The sequence below is a fragment of the Sphaerodactylus townsendi genome, linkage group LG02 (assembly GCF_021028975.2).
Source record: "Sphaerodactylus townsendi isolate TG3544 linkage group LG02, MPM_Stown_v2.3, whole genome shotgun sequence".
Classification (NCBI taxonomy): Eukaryota; Metazoa; Chordata; class Lepidosauria; order Squamata; family Sphaerodactylidae; genus Sphaerodactylus; species Sphaerodactylus townsendi.
In genome coordinates, this window is record NC_059426.1 from 2,083,234 (window position 1) to 2,107,810 (window position 24,577).

General features: G+C 47.2%; 1 protein-coding gene across 3 annotated transcripts in view; it reads right to left on the bottom strand.

Moving 5' to 3' along the window:
- The window catches only part of VWC2L (von Willebrand factor C domain containing 2 like), a 115,231-nt gene that overhangs the window by 62,683 nt on the left and 27,971 nt on the right, over nucleotides 1–24,577 (bottom strand). For 2 of the 3 annotated variants that reach the window (XM_048484846.1, XM_048484847.1), the window contains exon 3: nucleotides 5,809–5,938. In XM_048484846.1, the coding sequence (XP_048340803.1) occupies nucleotides 5,809–5,938 (130 nt within the window). Of the gene's footprint in view, nucleotides 1–5,808; nucleotides 5,939–16,409; nucleotides 16,507–24,577 lie in introns of those variants that run through there. The other variant, XM_048484848.1, reaches the window with a different exon arrangement.

A 24,577-nucleotide genomic window follows, 5' to 3' on the forward strand; every position in this document is an offset into this window, starting at 1 on the left:
CTCCATGTCAAGATGCAGAGACCTGTATGGTTCAGAAGCCTCCATAAGGCTTGCAAAGGACATAAACATGTGATTGTGCCAATGTTATATGGTTTCCCTCTTGCCTCTGCCCTTTTAAGATGTAATGAAAGCCCCTTTAGAGTTGAATTTATGATTTGCCCGCTGTTTAGGATTATAGTTTGACTAGGTTCCCCAGTTAGTTTAAGGTTTTGTTATTGTTAATTTAGGAGATTCTTATGTGCTTGTACTGTATTGTTTCCCCTAATGTTTAAGTTTAGAAATGTTATTCTTGATATTTGTGTTTGTTAGTAAAAGCAGTAGCCTGTAGAAGTTGATATTAAGGGACAAGGAAGTTAGCCCTGGAATGCAGCTTAGACCAACACCCTGCCAACTGCTTAGCGAAGACAAAGACCCCCTTTGGTTTTGTAAATTCAATCTGATAGCAGCACCCAGAGGTTCCAGCTGTTGGAGAACGTGTCGGGACCACCATTGGACAGTTTGAACTCCCTTTTGTTGCAGGACTGAGGCGCGGGAGCCTCAGATCATAACTCAAGGAAGCAGCCATCTGATAACGTAGATAACTGGGTGCAGTAGCGAGCCCACCCGGATTCTCTGAATGGACCTTTTCCGCTCTCCTTTCAGCACCATTGCGAAGTCTCGCGGGAAGACGCTTGACAGCAGGATTTCGTGATCCCATTCACAAAAGTTGTAACTGTATCTTCCTTTTGTATTGATGTTTCTTTATTGGTGTTCGGTAAGGGACTTGCCCCCTGACCTGCCCCCTTTACCTGCCCCTTTTGCCCCTTTGATGGATGTGTATAAAAGTTCTTGCACTTGGTTGCAAGAGTGTGATTCTCCTGCCTGAGCTGTCACCACCGCTTCCAAATAAAATACTTTGCCTTGAAGAAACATCGACTTCCTGCGCCTCAATACGGTGCTGAGCTGAAATCACTTGTTGTTACCCGAGAAACAGCGGCAACATAGATGTCAGGGCTTCTGCAGTATTCCTTGCCTTGACATGTACTGGGTGGAGTCCTTCTGCATTGATAACGTGCCCCAAATATTGTACTGAGGAGGCCAAAAAAAGAATGTTTACTCCTCTGCAGTTTGAGTGCCACCTTTTGAAGCATCTCAAATACCATTTTCAGCTTTTCCTGATCTACTCCAGAGATCAGAATATCATCCAGATAGATGTACACACTGCAGATCCGTTCTAACAGACCCTTCGTAACCCTTTAAATAGAGTGTGAATTGTGAGCAAATCCTTAGATTCCTCACCAAGAAGCAACTGCTGAGGAACATGATGAAGATGTAACTTGGAAAATGCAGCCCCTCGCACTATATCCCAGGCTTTCTTAGTGCATGGCTTAAAATCTCCATCTTAAAAACATAGACATTCAGAACGATTTGTTATTAAAATCACATATATCAGTTTATGGAAAATAATTGCATTCTTGTGTCTAGTTAATTTCTGCTCTTTAGGTTCAACTTGTAAAACACATTTAGTTTCAACAAATTATCTTCAGATAGCTGAAATGCAACTTAAACTTTTAATTAGCAACACAAACTGTTCATTTACATTTTTAAAAATTACAATGCAATCAAATATTCTCCTAACCCCATTACCCCTTCTCCTGCCCCCCCAAGCATCCTCCCCAGCCGCAGCTCACCGATCCTTCCCAGTTACCCTATATGTACAGCCTTATCTACCGTAAGTACAACCAACTTGTTAAGATGTTACAATTCAAAAGATCCTGTACTTAAATGACATTGAATGTCTTGTCGAAGGCTTTCACCGGACTCATCTGGTTATGGTGGGCTTTCCAGGTTGTGGCTGTGGTCTGCGTAGAATACTTTTCTCTGTGATACACCTCTGAAGATGTAGCACGCTTTTCTCTGTGATAAACCTCTGAAGATGCCAGCCACAGATGCAGGCGAAACGTTAGGAACAAGATCTACTAGACCACGGCCACACAGCCCAGAAAGCCCACAACAACCAGACACTGAATGTGCTTTTTCTAATTGATGATCTTTGAGTGATCTCATTAGCTATAAGATTAAGATCCTTTCCCTACAGATCTGCTTATGCCCATGAAGAAGAGCTGTGTGATGGAGCCCTGCCTGACTCATGCTTGACCATAGAAAGGGCTTTATTCTACAAAGGAATGGGAATGACCTTTCTGGGGTGCAGGAGGACACAGGTATGGTACGGCCTATTCTGATGAATTCAAATTGTTCCTTGTTGTCCATGAAAAGATCAATCACATCACAAAGAGCTAAAAGTTTAACTTCCTGCTCCCTTGCAATATCTAAAAGCATGTCCTGACGAAGCTGCATCCAAAGTAGTTTTGAAACGTCCGTGGTGTCAACCTCTCCTGTAGCAAACCTTTCAATCTGGCGCATGTGTTGGGACACACCTGAGGAAAAGTGACTGTGTGAACTACTGTCAATATCTTCAATGATTTCATAAAAGATTTTCCTGTAGACATCCTTAGGAGGTGCAACTGGTGAAGGTCACATCCAGCAACAGCACGTCGTGCCAGCTTTGTGCCCCCAGGGACAGGAGGGCTCTCTAAATCTAAAGTCTTTTACTGCCATGATTGTCTGGGATCAGAACTGTTCACAGTTGGTCCACAGTTGCTTTGAACATTCTGTTGCAAAAGCAAGAAAAAGTTGTTTGATGGAACTGTTGTTTACTTTTTTAAAGAGCTCTGCTTACAGTGTCCAAATGACCAAACGCAAGGGCACATATAGACTTACAGACCCCTTGCAAGAACTCTGCAGAACTGGTGAGATCTGGGTTCGAAACTCCACCCAACCATGAAGCCCATTGAGTGATCTTGAATCAACCTCTCTCTCTTTTTCAGCCTAACCCTCCTCACAGTGTTGTTGTGAGAATAAAAAAAGAGAAGGAGAGACCTGCATACGTCACATTGACTGCCTGGAAGGAAGGGCAGTATACAAATCAGACAGGCCAACCAGGAATGACCACCCAGCCTCCTCCAGCAAGGGCCAACCCTGGCCTGCCCTTAACTGCTCTCCAAGGGTAATCCTCACCCCACCCTCTCTCAACCACATCTGCTCCTGCTGCCTCCCCTGCCGATAATCTGCCACCAAAGCAGAACATTCACACTTGAGCAGGCGTCCCGCCAGTTGGCTTCTTTACATCTTCTGGGGTCCTGGGATGCTAGCAAAGAGTTTTATACCATTTGGCTCCCTTACAACTCAAGCATCTGCTGCTGGGCTTGTTGGGGATTTAGTTGTATAGAATTATTTTTTTTGTTTTTTAATTTTCACTCTTTGCGCCACAAGACACCTCAAGCAGTTTTTGTTGCATATCCATCTTCTAACTGGATAAAAACAACTACCTGTCAGCCAGCGGTGCCCCTAAAGAGCCCCCTCCCCAATGTTCACAGGTTTTAGCCATGCAGCCTTTTTCTTGAGAACTTACACATCAACAAATCTGGCCCCGGCCTGGTGGAACACCCTCCCTCCGGCGGTTCGGGCCCTGCGGGACATCAGTGAGTTCCACAGGGCCTGTAAAACGGAGTTGTTCCGCCGGGCCTTCGGAGGGACCAGCCGCTGAAATGGTGCCCCAGCCAGTTCGCCATCTAGGCTACCATCTACTGTGGCTCGCCACCCTCCCTCCTCCTCCCAACCTCCTTTTTTTTTTTTCCTGGGGAAAAATTCTTAATGAAAAAATGGGGTTGGCTCTGACTTCCTATTTATTCCTATTATTCCTCATTATTATTATTACTCAGTATAATGTTCACCGGCTTGTTTTAAAGGATTTTTTAATAACTTATCATTATTGTGTTTTAGTTGTTGTACACCGCCCAGAGCCCCTAGGGGATGGGGCGGTATAAAAATGTAAACAATAAATAAATAAATAAATAAATAAATAAATAAATAAATAAATAATCTCCCTCCAAAATGCAGCCACTGTCGCTAAATTCCTTCTAGATCACCCCAGATACTGCTGCTGCTGCATCCTAGCAGGAAAGTTCTTCTTTCCACAGAGAAATTAGCTCAGCCACATGGTCCAAAGATGAGGCCTTTTCTTGGCTTCCTCTGGGATGAAGCTGTGGCAGACGCTGGGGAGTTTTGCTGTTTTCGCCTATGGATACAGCCTGTGCCTCAGCTGACATTGTAAATGAGTCCTGTCAATATGGCTTGGCACTGGTTGTCTTGGGTGGGAGTTCAGCCCCCCCATTCCCAATCCGTGGGGGGGGGGAGCTTGAACACCCGTTCCCCTCCCAAAGTTTACAGCTATGTTTGGGGCAGCCAAAGGAAGAGGAAACCCAGTCCTGCTCCTTGGGGTGACTCACTATTAGCCATAATCTCAGTGAGGTTGTCAGTGGACCTTTGGTGGAAGCTGGTAGGGATTCCCTGGTCCCTGTAGCCTCCCTGAGAAAAACATCTTTGAAACTGGCTCTCAAGCCAACGGTGTGACATCCCCTTCAGGGACAATCTGGACTCCGTCCTTACTAGGATTCCTAGAGAGTGTCGTAGTCAGGCCCTCAGAAACCAAGGATAGTCCACATACAGGTCTTAGCGGGTTTAGACATTTAATGTGCACAGAGCAAGGAATCCAGACAAGAAACAGCAACCTGCCAACTAATCCCCAACAGCTAGCTCAGCTGCAGCCTCTCTGTTACAGCCAGCCTCCCATTCCCTTGTGCAATGACCCCTTGCAGCTGGGTTACTCTAGTCCGGCTCCTGCAAAGACTCTGCATCTACTCTAGCTCGCCCCATAGCTGCTAGCCTGCTGCTTCATTTCCTTTGCTGTAAGCTGGCACGTAGCCTCCTCCTGCGTTGCTCCTGGGGCTTTGGAGGTTAGGCCGGGCCGGAGGGGTTGAGGGAGCTGTCAGAGTCCCCTCTGGCTCCGTATCCAGGGGCTCAGCTCTTGCTGGGGAATCTCAGAGCTTGGACCTGGCTGTGGATCCCAGCCGGAATGCTCTGCCTGAGCCCAGGGACCTGGCCCGGCAGGAACTTCTAGCTGCTCATTCTCTGTATCTACAGGTCGTGCCTGAGAATCTGGAACTGACACTGTCCCTTCTTCTCCATCTGAGTCTTTCTCCCAGGAGTCCCATTCAGACCAGGCTGAGCCCTAACAGAGAGGTGTGGTGCCTCACTTTCAGATTTTCCCCAGAAGGGGCCGCACAACATTGCTAATGGTCTCCCCCCAAAGTCCATGTTCCACCCCAGTCTCCCACTAAGCAGAACATACCTACTTGGCATAATTAGAAGCCTGTTTACTACAAGACACTCCATTTCTAAGGGAGAATGAATTTTAATCTAACATTTATTAATGAAAGAATTGCTTTTTAAACATGAATCATTATAAAATAAGTTACCAGTCCTCATGGGTGACAAGAGAGGCAAGAAAATGTGACTCGGCTCTGATTAAAGGGGTTTGTAGGTGTCTTGCTGGTGGCTATCATCCCCGTGCTGTGGCCTCCAGCCATGGTCCCTTCCCCACTCACAAGGCTGGCCAAAAGCACAGGTCCCACGATCTAGCTCCTTCCCCATAATACTCTTCTGCCATTTCTGCTGAGATGGGGGAAGGACACGGATGGAGGGGAAAGGAAGCCCTGGCCAGTATGGGCTGCTCTCTGTGGGCATCAGCACCCAACCCAATAGCAGGGGAACCTATTTGATGGCTCATGGGACCATTCCTCACTATGCTCCATGCGAGAAGACGATGCTCCAAACCCCCGTCTTTCCTGATCAAGTGAAGCTTTTAAGTGATGCACAGAATGGAAAATGTTCTTATGACATTTTGCTTTTTATGTATTGAAATCTTACCATTTTTGCAGACTGGACAACACTGCTCTGGTTCATAGACCGGGTTGACACATTCAGGCACGGCACAATCTGCTACAAGGCAGTGAACTTCGTTGCTGGGCTCACAGCGACACCATTCGCATGGAGAGGGCTAGGAACAAAGCTAAAATTAGCCCGTTTTCCCCCTTCTGGTAGCTCAACAGGTTCATAAAATCTGTCCTCAAAACATTCAATGTATTCGGCATTCCGAGCAACAAGCAAAGACATTTGAAATAACCAAGCTGAGCTTCATTTCAGAGCTGTCACTGTTTGGGATTCCTCACATGCCTCCAAGGACCCAGCCCGAGGGCCTGAGCAAGGGAGCGCGTCAGCTGCGTCCCTTCATCCATCCCCCTGCCAGGGTCAGAGGCTCCTTGCCAGGTAAAAAGATAGGACTTTGCGGGCACATTTGAAGGGGCTGTCCCCAAGGTAGAGAAGGACCGTTTACCTGCCCAACCACAACCACAAACACAGACAGGCTGAAGAGGAACTGTTCAAATTCGGTCCTGGGGAATCATGGCCAGCTGGATCTTTAGGCGTAGCATTTACAGGTGAGCCTAAACCATCTTTTTGTTACCTTTTGTTTATGGCTGTTATTTTCAAAAAGCAGCTCCATTTTCTGCAGCATCTTGAATATTTATTCTCCACTAACGATAACAGCCCAGTTTTCTAGATTTCAGGGAACATTGTGGTCCCCAAATGAGGGGGGGGGGGTAGCTAATTGAGATTCAGAGCAACAGTCAGGAAGAGAGAATCTCACATCACTGCATGACATGAAGAACATTTCAAATTGGGAATGAAAAGCTGCTGTGTGGTAATCACCATAAACTAAGTTCTATTTTAAACCTTGAGGCAGGGCAACGTGCATCTCAAACATTTTCATACCAGTTGGGATTCATTCAGCCCCCTTTCACCTGTGCTCACAGAGTAGCCAGGTGCCAATCAGGTGCAAATGAATTAGAGGGCTATAAATATGGTTACACCCCTTCCACAGCTCACAGAAAGCCAATGTTAGCACACTCCCAATCCAACAGTGGGCTAGAAAAGTCAGAAAGTCTTTTGGGGCCCTCAGACATCAGAGATGACGGCCTCCTCTCTCCACGGTCCAGCCCAGCAGACGAGTTCCTCTTCTGAAGTCCTGATCTTGGTGCTTCCACGGAGCAGCTGGCAAAGCCTCAAGGACTGTTATTGGGGCCCCTCCCTGATGTTGGTGTTAACGCAATTGATTTATTTTATGCATATCTCATGTTAAATGGCATTTTAATGTTTAGATGTTTTAATGTTTTCATGCCTGGGGGACACTATTTGGGTGGAAAGGCGGCATGAGACCGGGCGTTTCTCCTCACTTTCGGAATGCTACACACTGATTGCCAAGCCAAAACATTTATTTTTATTGAGACTTTTACTGAGGGAGTTCATCTTCTCCGGCTGTTTCATTTTCTCCTTTCAACCTGAGGACTGTAATGCGGATAATTTTGGGCTGCCCAGAGGTTGTTTAATAAAGTTTTTGCGGCCATAACTTGCTTTTCATATCAATAATTTATGCTACAGTTTTTATGGGTTTATGGAATTGTCTTTTTTTACTCGCAAGCTACTTCAAGCAATTATCTGAAAATTCACTCCACAGCGAGGGAAGTGGGATATCTTGTTCCTTATTTAACAATGTGCTGACCTGGCGGACTTCTTGGGCAGAACCGGTCTCACAAACGTCAGGCTTTGCTTCTATCCCTGCATTATAAGCACTGCTATCAAACATGTAGCCACAGCCAAAGTGACACCAGATCCATATCAGCCAGCAGGACAGGCATCGAAACAAAGGAAGGGCAGCACCACATCCAAGAGCAAATCAAGGCACAGCCTCCAGGAGGGATCCGGGCACCCCCTGAGTGTCAGGTCCATGCCTGTCAGTGCTTCGATGTCTTGCTGTGTGGGAATTGCAAATGTTTCCTGTAAATGCTTTCCTGTTTCCCTCTCCCCTCCCTGGCAATTCCCTGGCGCCAGCCCTCCTACAGGAAGGTGCAAACGTTCCCAGGTTTCTTGAAGCTCTGTAGTGCAAATGTTATACACTTTGTGAAACACATTTGGTGGGGATCAAAGGGGGGGGGGATTGAAGGATATAATCGCTGGATCTAAGCGGGAGAGCTTAGATTCAGCTTTCTTTGTTACTCTACGCGTTGTAGAAATAAACTGCTTTAGGACTTTCCTACGGTCTCTGTTATTTCCACGTTCGAGAGCCTGACACTGAGATCACATCTCATCCCCAGACTGAAGCGCTCAGTTCCCCTGGAGAAAACTGGTGCTTTGGGCCTCTATGGTCTTGCACCCTGCTGAGAGTCCCGGCCTCTCCAGGCAGGCCCCATCCCCATCTCCAGGAGTTTTCTGGCCTAATCTTGCAACTCCCAATTCCCTGCCAGCGACCAGGGGAGCCCCTGACAACCCCACACAGAAGGGCTGTGGGGAACTCTGGGCTGTGGGGACCTCCGAGCTCTCGGAACAGCCTTGGATGGTGGCGTGGCATGGATGGGGCTGGGGAGGGGGAGAATCTAGGTCATGTGGCAGTTAAGAGGCAGGAGACCTCCTTTTTTCTGGGAGGGGTCTTGAAGGGAATTGGCTGCAGATCACTGCAGTCCTATGGTGAAAGGGAATCTCGACAGTTGAACCCTAAAGTTGCCGGTAACCAATAATTCACTGGGCTGGTCTCCTTGTCTCCTGTTCTTTGCTCGGGGCTCTGGCTGATTTTTAGCTTCTTTGGGCCAACAGGCCTGGAAGAAGAGCAGATATTCCCTTTAATCAACTATTAATGCGTAGAGGTGAGCAGCCAAAACCTTTTGAGGGCCTGTAGGTAAACAGTGAAAGGACAGGCAGTCGGCAACCCTACCAGATAGACAAAAAGAAACCTCCAAAGAAATCATCACACAAGTCCCAGCTACACTGGCTGCTCTGGGATCTAGAGAGTGGAACCGTCATGGTGATGCGGCGAACAAGACACGAGACTCCTTGATGAGCGGCAGGGCTCCTTAAGACCCGAGAAAGCCAATTTAAAGGCCTCTGTTAATCAAATTTCAGTCAGAATGGCCGAGCCTTAGACCTCAGTTCCGGAAGGTGCAACTATTGAAACCAGTAGAAGTGTGGTGGATCTCCACCCCCAGGTAGACCACCAGGTGGTCTAAGAGTCACTGCTTGTGGGTCCAACAGGGCAGAACTTGAAATGAATCTTGCAATAATTGAAAGTGAATGAGACATTTTTTTCTTTTTACTTTTCACTTAACGTAACATAGAGCAATGTAGAATTTAGTAACACAACAGAACCAAAACCTTTTAAAGTTTAACAATTAACTTTTCCCAGGAAATCTCCAGGGGAACACTCTGTGTACCGAACACCCTGTGCACCGAAGGAGGGTCCCAAGACCATTCCCCTCTAGACAAACACAGTCCTGAAACCGTAAATTCTAAAATTTACAGTTCAGACAGAAGTCTCCCTCCCTTCCTGGTCCATTCACACATCATAGTGATCTTAAACAAGGTGTTAAGATACTGTCAAAGGCTTTCACGGACGGACTCAACTGGTTGTGGTGGGCTTTCCAGGCTGTGTGGCCGTGGTCTGGTAGATCTTGTTCCTAACCTTTCGCCTGCATCTGTGGCTGGGATCTTCAGAGGTGGACACAGTATGTAGCACACTTTTCTCTGTGATACACCTCTGAAGATGCCAGCCACAGATGCAGGCGAAAGGTTAGGAACAAGATCTACCAGATCACGGCCACACAGCCCGGAAAGCCCACCACAACAAGGTGTTAAGAGCCTATAGTGAAAATTCACAGGAGGGTTCCCCTCTTCCGCTCCCACACCTCCTGCCCTTCTGGGCTCATTCCGTTTCTGCCTAGGCCTCACACCAGATTGACTGGCTATGACGGGAGAGGCTGTCCTTGCCCCTCTTGCCTCGCGGGCCTGAACACGGAGCCTGCAGAGATGTGGCCGGCTTTCTTGACAGAGCTGCTGGCGAGGTGGCGGCTTGCTATGTTTTTCCCAAACTGCTGGAAAGGATTAACTGAGGCTGCTGCGTGAGAGGATAGTTATGCAACCTTTAACTCTTTCTGGAAGGTCATTCACACATTTTCTATGTTTTGCCTGTTTAATTTGAATTTGTTTTATTTTCTCATTTTAAAAAAAATTGTTTGCCCCCCCCCCTTTTTTTCCTTTTTGCCTGTGAAGGTGAACCCAACATTGATGTTAGTGACTGGCCAATCAGCTGTCAAATAATAACTCTGCTCCATTTACCTGACCCAGCCATAGTTCACTGAGCACAAAATCCTGATTGAGTAGTTTCCCGTATGTCGCCAGTAATAATCAAGCTACCACATCAATATCAATATTCTACCTCCATTAATTTGTATGCTGCATAATGAGTAGGCTAAATATTATGACGTGGACTGTCAAGGGACTCAGTTCACCCCAAAAATGCACAGAAGTCCTGAGGCTCCTTAGGGACATGCACACTGGGGCTGATTTTTCACTGTTGGAATGCCCCGTGGCATATCCGGGAGCTGTGGGGCTTCTCACCCTGTTTGTAATCCCCCCCCTGGCTGCCCAGCTCTTCCCTTCACTTGAGTCAGGGCCAGTGTGGGAAGCCCGGGGCTTTCCCTTTAGCCCCGTCTGGTTCCTCACAAGCCCAGGGCTTTCCCACAAGCACTGCGAGCTCTTTTAGGCATGCGGGGGGCAGACTCCATTTCCTGCATTCGGATTGGCTGAATCTCACCCCATTCCCCCCACTAACTTTCAGTACTTTTTTAATTTTTAAAACAGAGTGCAGGCAGGTACCGAGAATTGGTGCCCTGCCCTGCCCTGCCCTGCCCCACCCCCACTCCCCAGTCTAAAATCCTCACTGGTGCCTCAAGGTCGAGAGAATCACTGGCTTCCCCCTCAAACTCCTTGCGTGTGTGAGAGAACCACCATTTCCCCTCCCCCCGCAAGCTCCTCAGGCGTGGGACGATTCCCTTGTTTTGGTGGGATAGGCCAGAGCAGCGAGGCGGGGGAAATGGGCCATGGAGCTCTTCGTGGCAGGGAAGTCCCCGGAGCAACATGGGGGCATTCAAAAAGAACCTCCATTTTGGCAGTTCTGGAAAGCCGCGGAGCAAAGCCAGTGCTCTGGGGTAGCACTGAGGCAACACTGCGGCAGACACGCCGTAGCAACAGGGGCAGTGAAGAACTCTCCATTGCACCGGAGCATTTCCCGTGACAACAGAGGAGCAATTTCGCCAGGAAAAACTGGCCTGGTATTCAAGAGACTTGTGTGCCTGCCGAAGGGGGATGCCAACCAGGTGGGGGGGGGGGGGGGCGTTTTCCCAGAATTACGATGGATCAGTTTTTCAGTAGAAAATGGCGACATCACAGGGAGACCTATTAATTTTTCATAAGACAGGAATGCTCCATCCCATATTCTGCAAATGAAATTGAGCTGCAACACGAGCCTCCCAAGCAGGCAGGGATTTCTGGAGAGTCGTGAATCCCACCGCCAGCTTCCTCCTGCAAGTGCCCTGGGACTGTTTTTGCCTTGGCTCTTTTTTAGGGGCTCTGCCCTCCTTGCCCACCTCACTGCCACCCTGGTTATGTCCCAGGTGATGTCCCCCTTAGTTTTTTCTTAGCGTCTCACTGATGAAAAGGGCATCTTTCACTCAGACCCCGGCTACCCTTTCAGAGTAAACAGCCACAGAGGGCTTCTATTTTTTTAAGGTATAAGTGCCCCATTTATTGCCAAATCCAAAACCTTTATTAGGCATAAAACCGGAGTGTGTCATGAGTTCCAAATACAATAAAAAGATCACTATTGCACAACTTGCAATACGCAAAGTAAAAATGTAGCAACAGCTTCAGAGATTTCAGCATTAGAGTTATTTAGAAGCTTAGCCTTTTTTATCTTATCAGAAAGGAGCATAAATCCTGTTGGTAATACAGTTCTCAAATCAGTTCTGATGTTGTTGTATTTTGAACAGTGAAGCAGAATATGAGAAAGTGAATTTCAACTAATAGACCAATCGGCCTTCTTTATTGTTTGAGTTTTTGTTTTAACCCCCTCCTATGGATTGTATTTTTTAGATGTCAGGTTTTTTTGCAAACCTGGGGCATTTTTCAGATTTGTAGAAAGATTTGTCTTGTCTGCTCATGGCTCCAGTCACCAGATGGTGTTGACTTCATTATTAGAATACACAAATGGATAACTGCAAGAACTTCCAAGGGGCATCTCATTTTCCCCTACAACCGTTTTCCCATTCCTGAAAGCCCCCATAGCCTACCCCATTTATCTGCAACAGCCAGCCTACGTTTATTGGCCCCACTGTTTCCAGCTTCCCTTTCCTTCCTCCCCCTGGGAGTATCATGAGCCCATCTCTGGACACTGAGAACTCTGACATACAACCTGAAGACATGGTGGAGCTAGAGCTGGCTCCTCGTGAGGAGGTGCAGGCAGCAGAGCCAGCTCCAAGCCCTTCCCCCCAAGCCAAGGCAGAGCCTGATGCCACTCAGCTGGGAGAGCCTTCAGGCACCTCAGAGGAGCCGAATAATGAGCCAGCTGCTCATAGGAGGCAGAGGCTACAGCTCCAGAGTCAAAGGAGAAGTACTGGCACTGCTACTAAGCCTGGCACCAGGCTCTGCAAAATGGAGGCATCTGAGGAGGTCTGAGCCCTTGCAGGATCCCAGTAACCAGAAACCCTGCCTTGGGCTTGGCTCTGCCTGGGTGCAATGAGTGGGCTCTGCCTGGGTGCACTGGTCAGCTCCACATGCCTGGTCTCCTTCTGATCTCCAGCTCTCAGCCTGCCTGCTAGATCTCCTGCCTGCACCCTGAGCCTGGGCCATCTAGACCACGCCTGACCTGACTCTGGACTGTTTGACTACACCTCGCTTGTTGCCCGCCTTGACTCTGGTCTGCCTGGCTAGCACCTGTCGGCAGCCCAGGGAGCCTAGGAAAGCTATGGCTTAGTGTGAGGTGCCAGTTGAGCAGTGCCCATTTATACTGGGAGGAACCAGAATAGTCTTGTGGGGAAGGGGGTGTGTCTCACTTTGTTCTGAATCCCCTCCCCACACTATTCCTTATTTCCTTTATCCTAGTAACTCCCATATCCTCGCCTTTCCACACTTCATTCTCTTCTTCACCCCCCTCCAACCCCCCTTTTAACTCCCCCCTCTTATTTATATCCTCCCTTTCTCCACCAGGGGGCCTCAGTGCAGCTTGCATCATTCTCCTCCCCTCCAGTTTATCCTCACCACAACCCAGAAAGGCAGGCAAGGCTGAGAGTGCGCAGCTGGCCCGAGGCCGCCACCCAGTTAGTTGCTGCAGCACAATAGAAGTTGCGGTTCCAGACTGAAACTCTCACTGTGACATTGCAATGGCTGTTGTGGGGTAGCTGCTGTTGGACTGTAGCAAGCAGCCAGGCCTAGTGAAGCTGCACTGATGGGGAGGGGTGTGTGCGTGGTGGCCAGGGACGATGCAGCTTCACCCAGTGGCAGTGCAGCCAACAAGAAAACAGTGGGAAACCCTTGCAGGCTGTGAAAAGCCCCATTCAGGGCAATGGCTGATGACATCCTTTTTGGCAGCATAAGTCTGTGCCCAGAAGAAGAAGAAGGAGGTGGAGGAGGAGGAGTTTGGATTTATATCCCCCCTTTCTCTCCTGCAGGAGACTCAAAGGAGCTTACAATCTCCTTGCCCTTCCCCCCTCACAACAAACACCCTGTGAGGTGGGTGGGGCTGAGAGAGCTCCGAGAAGCTGTGACTAGCCCAAGGTCACCCAGCTGGCGTGTGTGGGAGTGTACAGGCTAATCTGAATTCCCCAGAGAAGCCTCCACAGCTCAGGCGGCAGAGCTGGGAATCAAACCCGGTTCCTCCAGATTAGATACACGAGCTCTTAATCTCCTACGCCACTGCTGCTCTTAAAGGGCTCTGGGGGACAACTAAAATCAGCCCTGCCCCTGGGAACACTTCCAGAGTCGCCCATTTCAGCAGAGAACCAGCAGCACGGGGGCAAACCTCTGGAATCAGCCACACTGGAGCTGACCAATGCCCCACTGCTATAAACGCATCCATTTGGGCAGCACAAGTGGCAATGATGCCAGCACACGGGTCACTTGGCTTCCCGTGTGGTTCCCCCTCCCCCTTTTTCGATTGCACAGTAAGATAGAGACTAAATGAATTCTTACTTCAGAAAGACTCAGTAGTTCAGGACTGGAACCAAAAGAATTTTTTAAAACTCAGTTTGTAGAAGGGTACAGACTTGGGAATGTCATGGGATGCAAGCAACACTTATATGAGAGGATACCTGATACGATATATCTTTGAGCTTAAGAAAAAGAGATAAGAGAAAATGCAGAACATTTTAGAGGAGATTAAAATAAAAGAGGAGGAACTGGGGAAAAAATCCAAAAGATTAAATTATTTTACAATAAAGTTTTTACAACAGGTATCCACGTCAACAGTAAATGAGACTGAAACAAAACTGAAATATGTAAAGCAAAAGATGCAAATAAGCCAGCAAAATGGCTCGCTTAAAGAAAATGACCTTGGAATTCCAAGAAGGAGATAATATTGCTTGATCTAGAAGGACATTTTTTGAGATTTGGATAGCATGCTATGATAAAGTTAAAGTTTAAAGATTTTAATAATCATTATATTAGGCATGACATTCTGAGATATGGAATAAGTTTAAACTTTGACTGTCAAAAAACCACTGAGGTGGCTTTCACCAAAAAAAGAGAGCACTATTTAGATGTGTATAATATACTGTGACATTTTCGACTTCTCACAAGGGAATGTAAAATGAAATCAAATATCATTTATTAGTAGAAGACATTAATTGTAATTGGTTTTCTTATGCACAATTATCAGGGTTATTTAAAATAGATAAAATATCTTATTGTTTTGAAGATCCTAAGACTGGATTTGAAGTGGAACCATGTACAAATGATGATCATGTTATTGCTAAAATGTATAAACTTTTGTTGAGATTTGAAACTGGAGAAGAATGCTTGAAAGAATGCATGATTCAATGGTCCTTAAGCTCTGGGCATGAAACACAAATGGAACAAGGGCAGAACCTGTAGTTAAGGGGGCTTAAATTTATATTTAGTTCCAGTCTTAAGGAGATTTTTTATAAAATGATGTATCATTGGTATCTGTCACCAGAGACAACGGCAAAGATGTATAAACCATTTCAAATATGTATTGGAAATGTGATTGTCATGAAGGGATTTTTTTCGTCATTTATGGTGGACTTGTAACAAAGCTAAAATATTTTAGATACAAATACACTCAACAATTCAAAAAATCTTAAAGATTTTTACAAATTTACAAATTTGTATTTTATTTGTATTGTATTCGTAAATTTTCTTTTGGGACTCATGGACTTGGAAAAAATATGGAGTTTTGTTTCTATATGTGACAGCAGCAAAAATAATGTTATATGAGTGAAAATGGAAAACCTACAGCAGAAAAATGGCTGGTGGACGGGGTGAGGATGGCTCACCTGACTTCCTTGATTAGGGAAAAGAGCTCATTCTAAATTTTGGATGATTGGAAACCCCGAGAGGGGTTTTGTGTAAAATGGGAAAAAAGATGTGGATTTGAGGAACAGAAGATTAACCCCTTTGAGAGCCTTTGGGCACAATTTCCATGGCCATGATCAGCATTTTGGCAGCATCTGCAGAGCCTTCATGCAAAAGCTGACCCTGATTCCTTCGCTGCATCATTCTCCAGTATTCGTGTCTGTTCTGGCAAGAGGTGGAGCAACGGGTTGTCTTTATCCTGAATGCAGCTTCTCCCATTTCAGCCGTCAACCCACTCTGGGACAGGGATGCCCAAAACTTCGTGGTGAACCTGGCCTCTTTTTTACAGCAGTTTTTAGAAATGTGCTGAACTCGATAAATGTGGTTACTTGTTAACAGACAAACCCATGGTGTGTATGTGGGGGCGGAGGCTGCTTTCGAAGCCATGGTCCCATCCACCCCACCAACCTTGCAGGGTGGCCGAGGAATGCAGTGCCCAGACGGAATGCCATCCTCTGCACTGGCTCCGAGTCACCCACGAGGACAGAAAAACCTGCCTGGACTAGCCCTTGCCAGCATCACCTTGGCAAAATAACTTGCCTCACCTCTTCCTAAAGAGATTAGGAAAGTCCATTCGAAGTGTGGACTGACCATAAGAACCTAGCTGCACTGAGTACGCCTGTCGACTAAGCAGCTTCATTGGGCTGATTTCTTTTCCCGTTTTAACGTCACCATTCACTTTTCCCCAGGTAAATCCAACCGTTTGGCAGACGCTCTTTCCCGCCTCCCGGAGGGGGCAGCTGAGGCGGTAGAGTGGTGGGCATGACTGTCACTACCCAGTAACAAACACCTCTCCAGAGCACACCTTGGAACCACTTGCTTGGCTTCTGAGGTCTCCAGTGTTCGTGTCTGTTCTGGTAAGAGGTGGAGCAACAGGTGGGCCTCGTAGCCTGTGGCATTAGGCTTTGCTGAGACCCCTCCCTCCCTCCCCCTCTCCCTCCCCTGACTCAACCCCAAATCTACAGGAATTTTCTAACCAGGAGCTGACAACCGGCTACCTTTGTTTTCCAAGCTAGGAGCTTCGGCCCAGCATGAAATTCTTCGTAGCCAGCTTGTGTGAGCCCGGTCAGAGTTCAACACGCTCATAGTCAGTTCCTAGAAGCAAGATGGATAAACTCATATTGAACTCTCTCTCCTATAAAAATGATGGAGGTCTGAATTAGGGCTGAACTATGCCTCGCTTTCCAGGTCACTTCATACTTATTCAGGTGTGTGTGTGTGCGCGCGCGCAAGAACACAGGAGGTGTGTGTGTGTTAGTATTAACTAACTTCACAGCGGAGAAAGGCTGCTAATGCCTCCTTTCCTACTTACACTGTGATTAAAGCAGCTTGCCTTTGAGGACCACATTCTGGGGTAGCCCTCTCCAATTACAGCCAACAGGCCCACTTAAAGAACAAGAGAATTCATCCAGCTCATTTCCAGAGCAGGGCAGCCCATAGAAGCTACTTGCTTGACAAAAGCTTTCCATTTCCAGATTGCAGGCCATGTTTGTTTGGGTTTTTTCATACCATTTTGCCAGGATATCCAACACACTGCTTGTGGCATGTGAAGGGAGGCAGCTGCCTGCTGGTCAGAAGGAGGACTCACAGCTGATCCAGGGATCCATTGGGAGCCAGACTGTAATCCTTTGCCCTCTCAACACAATCGCTGCTCAGTGAGAGAGGAGAAAGGATTTGTTTCTCTTTCCTCCTGTGTAAGCTGGGCAGGAACAGGAGCTTTTACTCTCTGTACCACAAAAGGAAGAGGGGAAAGAGCTGCTTTATCTCCTTTTCTCAGCAGCCCCAGCCAACAGCTTGAGGTGGCGGGTAGAGAAGGGAGATCAGCTGGGTTTCTTATCTTCTTCCTCCAAATGTGCTGGACCTGAGCAAGTCTGGGAAGCAGCAAATTTTTCAGGATGGGATCCTGAGAACCCATCTTCCAGTTCATTAGGTGGGAATGAGCTCCTGATCCCCCCCCCACACACACACAAAAAGAAACCTTTGCTGGGTACAGAGCAAGTCTTCCCCAGTCAGGGATCAGAAGCTGCCTCCCAGCTGATCTCTCCTCAACTGGGAGTCAGTTTCCAATGGATGCGCAGAGCCACTCAATGGCCCAGCTGCCTCATCCCCACCGGCAAATGGGAAGGGGGAGAAACTGAGCAGACCCAAAGTACCCCTCACTTTTGCTCACAGAGATGCTGTTTTTCTATTGCATTTGCTGAAAGGGCTATATCTGTATCCTGCTTTTCTCTCCAATGTGATATAAAACCAAACAAAAATCAAAAGTAAACATGACATCCTGGTTTGATGTCCTCTTAGGAATCCATCTGAACAAGCACACAGGCTTCAATCCATGGACTAAGAGTCACTGGACTAACAACCATGATTGAAGGCTAAGAGGCATGCGCTAAGAGCCATTAGACTACTGCCAGTCAGCACATGTGCAAGGGTTCTCACCCCTGACTCTTTAGCAGTGACCTGGCTAGGGTAACACCCCCCTCCCCAAATGCCCTGTCCATTAAGCCAGTAGACTTAATGGAACTTTATTTACCCGGTGAACTATTTCTCTCCCACGCAATGAACAATTTCAACTGCACATTTCCACATATTAAATTTCTGTCAAAGGACCAGGGTGTTTCTCTCCAGGGCTCTTGGCACCTTGAGTTCTGGTGCAGGTTGGCTAGGAATGCTTCTGCATCAGTCACTCTTCCTACTGAGTTCTACACACTTCTATTTAAAAAAAATGGAAAGGTGTTTCCTTGTAATATCATTTCTGTAAGCCTCCTTCCCCTCCAAATTTGTGGATAACTGAAGCAGCATTTCAAGTAGTTGACACTGTTTCTCCACATTAGGGGAATGATGATAATATTTTCAGTAATGAATGTGTGTGATATATTTGCCAGGGATTCATATTATTTTGCTGGCCCTCAAATTGTACTAGAGTTGTAACAGAAATCGGGGGGGGGGGGGGGGGGCTGATTCTGGCACTGGATGCAGGGACCTTTTTTAAAAATGAGTTTTGCATTGGGATTCAACACAGGCCAAGCCCCTGGGAGCCCTGGTCCTGCCTGAGACCACTCGTTTAGGTGGGTGTAGGACAGAAAAGGACCATAAAGAGAGAGATGACAACACATTGAAATATGTGCAGGACAAAAGTCTCCTCAGCGTAATAATGGAGACATTCCTGATCACAGACAAACCCCAAACTAATAGATGGTGCACATTCAGACATACCTGCACATTTCCAGACTTCAAAGACATAGATGGGAGGGAGGGGGGGGGGGGTTATTTGTGGGACATGCGGGGTTGGTTTTTGTGGTTGGTGTGGAATATACAGAATCCTGCTAATGAATTAAAATAGGCATGCGAGAGGTTGGTTCTTGGAGTGAACTAATCTATAAGTTAGCATCTGGCGCACTGCCTATGCTGGAGGAAGAACCCTCCTTGCTTTGATGCTTTTGTGTTTCACGAAGATCCCACAGTAGGATATTCGGAGAGAAGGAAAGTGCAGCTATCAAACTGCACATTTATATCTGCAGAACAGCTGTAAATATTAATGATGCTCGAGACAATGGTGTCTCTGAAGGAGATGTTTATTGTAATGGTAATTTCAACTGGGTGATGAGAAGGGAGCAAATGGAAGAGCTGGAAAAAAAAGATGAATCAGAGAAATCAAGGGCAGAAGTGCTTTTATAATTAGAGCCCCGGCTGAGGGCTAGAAATGGGAAGAGGTGGAGAAGAAAAAGTCCCAGACAGTTCAAGGATGGATTTTTTTTTAAGTAGAAAAGGAGATGACTTTCATCTTTGCTTAGATGCCTCTGATCTTGATGGAAATAGCTGGGGATTGAAAAGAAGAACCTCATGCGCAAGAGGTAGAGATCTAGAGGATGTTAAAAAGAATCCCAAAATAGACCGGGAACTTTCACCTTCACAGCAGGCAAACAAGTAGAACCAATCAGGAGGGATGAAAGCTTAGTTTGTTTAGAAATGGAGAAATGGCAGCTGAATCTTGAGGGAGATCCCCCTCGCGAATATGATACAGAGATGGTTTTAAATGGGCTGCCAATTTCCAAACCATGCCATAGAGAATAGGATCAACAGAGCGGCAAAATAGAGCTAGGAACTGACTAGGGGGATTTTCTCCACAGACCTGAAGGAAGTCCCAGTGCTGCAAACAAATGTGAAATATTTTTCTTAAAAAATAGAAAAGGTGGATTACAACTCCCCCAGATAACAGCAGCAAGAATGCCATTGCACTCTTAACGTCTGTTGGAGGTTACTAGATAAAAATGTTCCAAATCCGCCCTAGGAATATTCTGTCCCCTCTACTATCATGTCCCTTGATGGAGGCGACAGGCCCAGCAGTGACTACTGGAAACTCTCTCCCACACCACTCAGCCAAGCCTAATAGTGGAGGACACCATACAACTAAACACAGCACAGCAACTTGGTCTGGCCATTATGCAAGCCAGCCAGACTTTTCACAGAGGGAGGGCAGTGGCGTACCGCTAATGGGGACATGGGGTATCCCATCCCCTGGCTGCATGCTGTCCCATCAAGTGGGGGGGGGGGGCGGCACCGGCCAGGTCTTCATGTCCGGCCTCTCCTGCAGCATGCACCCCGGCAGGTGCTCGGCGGTTCCCCTCGTCCTGGGATGCCACTCGCCAGCTGAACTGTTTGCCATGGTCACAGGCCAGCTGTTCGCCATGGCCACAGACCAGGTCCCAGAGGCTGGGGAGGGCAGGAGCCGGCCTGCAGGGAGGCCGGGGGTGGGCAGAGCTCAGTGATGGGCAGGCACCGTGGTGGCAGGCCAGCCCAGGAGCCGACCTGCCGCCACAGTGCCTGTCCAAGCCTCCTGAGCCCCACCCTCCCCAGGCCTCCCTGCTGGATTCCATAAGTGGGGCATTGGGGGGGGGGCTCGGGGAGCCAGTCATGCCCCCGGGTGCCGTTTAGGCCCAGTACGCCACTGAGGGAGGATGTCAGGGATGTGGAGGAAAGCTGAAGACTTGTGTGCATATAAAGGTGGGAAGCAGCCACTGGGCAACTGAGCCAGACTTTTCTCAGGGAGAGGCTGCCAGAGATGGGGAAGGGGGGGGGGAGTGGAAGACAGGAGTGGTGTAGATAAAGGCAGGTTGTCTGGTGGGCGGGAAGGAGGGAGCTGGGAAGAGGGAAGAGGCTTTAAGGCTGCCAAAAATGGGAAAGAGGACATAGTGCAGAGGAGAAACAGAGGAGATGCCTCCACAAACCCTTGTAGGCCCCCCGTTCTGAACAGTCTCAAACTGTGGGTCAAAATGGGGTCATGTTTGCAGAAAAAATATGGAAGCTATATTAAAAATACATTGTAGGGTTAAAAACCCCTATTTCATAAAAGCAATGCCTTTTTTTAAAAAAAAGAAAAGAATGCCAACAAGATCTGAAAAGATATCATATCTCAGTAGTTATTTTGGGGGTTACTGGGCAAAATACCCCCCAAATACCAATACAGATTTCCAAGCCTCCGTTAGCGTCATTATAGAGGAGGGGAAAGAGAGGCCGACTTTAAAAATGTAAGAGGGGGATGTAAATCGGGAGGGATGAGAGTCAAAAAGGGTTCAAAGGGAAAGTTGAATATGGGGGAGGGTAACGTAGGTGGGCTCATGGGTTGGAGAGAAGGAAATGAGAAAGGCTTCCAGGGAAGGGAAGATGGCAGGAGAGGCAGAAAGGGGAGAGGCTGCAGGCACTACCAGAGGGAGGCAAAAAGCCCCCCCTCCCGCCCCATACACCTAAACCTCCTTGGTGTCACAACCCCAGACTTCTCCAAAACACAAATTGGTACTTTGAAAGCAGAATTCTTATATATTGATTACAAGCATAGACAAGGTGATGATTTCTTATTGTCAGAACTGAATACATTAAAACAGGCAAAGCATTATATCCGCCACAGTGGCAACATCATTCCCATAACCACAACCCCCACTCCACTTTTGGGCAGGAAGGCACACTGATCACACATTCCTCAGACAGTGAGAAACAGGTATCCCAAACCTACCCCTGCTCCCAGCTGTGGAAGCCATTAACAAGCCAGCTAAGAGACAGGCTGGTACAAGCTGGAAACCCAGCAGACAATTCCCAAGGCCGCCCTCTAACAGTGACCCCGAAAGAAATATGGCAGGGCCCTGGCTAACGTACTACGGGGCCGTGACACTTGCAACACTTGGCCCTGAATGTTCTGCCAGCTGCAGAGCTCAGGGGGCAGCCACCAAAACACCACATTCTGGCCACTAGTGCTGCTGTGCTTTGGAAGAAACAGATACCTCATTTCACCTCTTGTCCTTCTGTGATTGATAGATGCCATTCAGAGACCTCTGAATTACACTTGCTTGTCTACATCTATTACTAAATACATTAATTAACTGCCCAGTAAGGGCACTCATAATAAATATCAAAACACATAATAAATATCAAACAATATGAGGTACATTATAGAATTAACCCTCCTGTACCAACCAAATTATACTTTCATACGTAAATACTTAAATAAAGCAAACAAAAAACAAACTGAAGAGTCAGGAATAGAATTACGGAATCATAGAGTTGGAAGAGACCCCCAGGGCCATCAAGTCCAACCCCCTGCCATGCAGAAATACACAACCAAAGCACTCCTGACAGATGGCCATGCCCAACATGAATTGAAAGCAAAAGATCAAAATAAACATGTTTAATCGGGGAGACAATAATAAAATATCCCCAAAGGTCTTCCAGAATAAAATATAGGGAGAGAGCCTGCCCTAGAAGCCCTGAAATGGGGATGTGAGTCTCTCCTCCTGGGAAGGCGGTTCTATCACTTGGGAGGCGCAGAGACCAAATTCACTCCTGTGGTTGCTCATCTCCAGCCATGGGATTCAAAAGGTCCCCCCTCTCAGCAAAAGATGATCCGTTTAATCATCCTAGCTCTGTTCCCATAAATTCTGCTAATCTCTATTTAAAGCTAATCACACTAGTGACTGGCACTAAATAATCTGGCAGAGAATTCTACAGTTAATGTTTCTTTGACTGAGGAAGTACATGCATCATTTTGTATCTCCCTCACCTCCCAGGAGTTGGATGGATACAACTATATAATTTCAGTTTCTCTGCAAATTTCCAGATTTCCTCTCCCAGCAGCTTCAGAGAGACGTTAAATACCATCAGGGCAAGATGGAGGCGTGAGGATCTCCATAAGCCAAGAGGCAAAAATTCTCAGAAACACTTGCTGGCTTCAGACTTCTGGCAGAGGCTACGGAGGCCTGTTGCTCACAGTGAAGTCCACTCCTGCAAGTCAATCCAGAAAGATGCCACGTAATGAGAGACCCAGAAGAGCCAACTCTGTGAGAGTCATCAGTCAGCATGACCAGTGCAGTTTCTGTACCATGACCAGGCAGAGCCGTAGCAAGGGGGAACTGCAGCACCACGGCCCCGCCCACCCCGGAACGCCACGCCCCTGCACCAGCCCACGTCTGTGCACCTCCCCCGGCTGCCTTGATGCTACACCACTATGACCAGGTCAGAATTCAGACTGAAAGGGCCCAAAGAACCTCCAAAACACCTGAACTTTAGCCAGCCCTTTTTACTAGTATGGTACCAGAAGTTTTCAACTAGAATGCAGTTCTTTAAAGGTCTGACTACATCCTTCCCAATTGCCAGAGGTATCAAGCTTTCCATTAAAGAGCTGTTTACAATTGGCAGCCTCCACTGGATCAATCCTTCTTGTTCAGTATGCTCTTCATTCTGAGCCATTTTGGTGTTACATTTCTTGCATTTTTGAAAAGAGCCATCTTTTCAGAAATTCTCTCCACTGATGAATAGAAGCTGTTGGAACAGGGGTGTCCAACTCTGGTGCTTCAGATGTTCATGGACAACAATTCCCAACAGCTCATGTAGTCCAGGAACATCTGGAGCGCCAGAGTTGGACACCCCTATGTTAGAAGATTTCTTCACTCCATGGCAGCAAAAGTGAAAACTGAAGGAAAGGAGTTCTCCTTGCCTCTGGCCTGTGACTATTTGGGTGGGGAAGCTTCAGCTCCAGATGGAAGCTGGGAGAGCACTCCTCAGAAGCAAAAAACATTTCCTTCTCACTGGACACAGAGTGTAGCAGACTTCCCTCTGTGACACACCTCTGAAGATGCCAGCCACAGATACAGGCGAAACGTTAGGAATGAGATCCGCCAGACAAAGCATCGCACCCCCACTCCTCATCCCCCCATGAGTCACGGGTCGTGAACTGTCTGGCTCAATCACCGGGCGCAGGGACAATGGTCTTGCCCCCAGGTGAGGATTAGGCTCAGACGCGTACGCTCCTCTCCGCACGTAGCCAGATGAGATCATGCATCACATGATGATCTCCCGACCTCCCGCTCTCCCGGAACTCCCCCCAGTCCTCCCTCCTACACGCCCCCGATAGAGTAACAATAAAAGGTGCCAGGAACCGGCAGACGGGAGACTCGCTAGGAACACGGACCTCCGGTCTCCCGCTGCTGGCGATCTCCACCAGATGTTATCTCCGTGTCTCGTCTCGTTCTTACGCTGACCGCGTGGGTCGACTACAGTTTGAATAAAGTATCATTTAGCAAAATTGGTATTTGGCAAAATGTTCATCTTAATGTGAGTCTGGAATTGTGTGCATCGAGGAATGCTGCTGTAAATTTCGTTGTGCGTGCACAATGACAATAAAAATGCTTATGCTTAATCATTGAAGCTCTTCCCAGGAGGAATAACTGTAATTTCCTCCATTTTGTCAAATCCTTCATAAGATCATTATTTTGAAGTAGCAGGCTGTTCTTATTGGGTAACCCCAAAGTACTTTACCTTTTTTCTCAATTTTAAATGCTATTTTACTCATCAGCTCTTGTGAAGTTTTATTTTTAGTTATAACTTTAATTCTTCTGTTTTTTAAAACCCTGCCAAATCAACAAACTCTCTCAGTTTAGACATTAACAGCTCAGACCCCTTTACGGGGTTTTCCAAAATTAACACCCAGTCATCAGAAAATGCTCCCAATTTAAAAGTCTCTTTTTCAGTTTTATACTTTCAAGTCTCTCATCAAATATAATATATCTGTTTAAAACCTCCAGCACATGTGTAAACACAAGAGAAGAGAATGAGCATCCTTGTCTTATTCCCTTCCGGATCTCACATGGTTTTGTTAAATCCCCATTAACAATTATTTGTG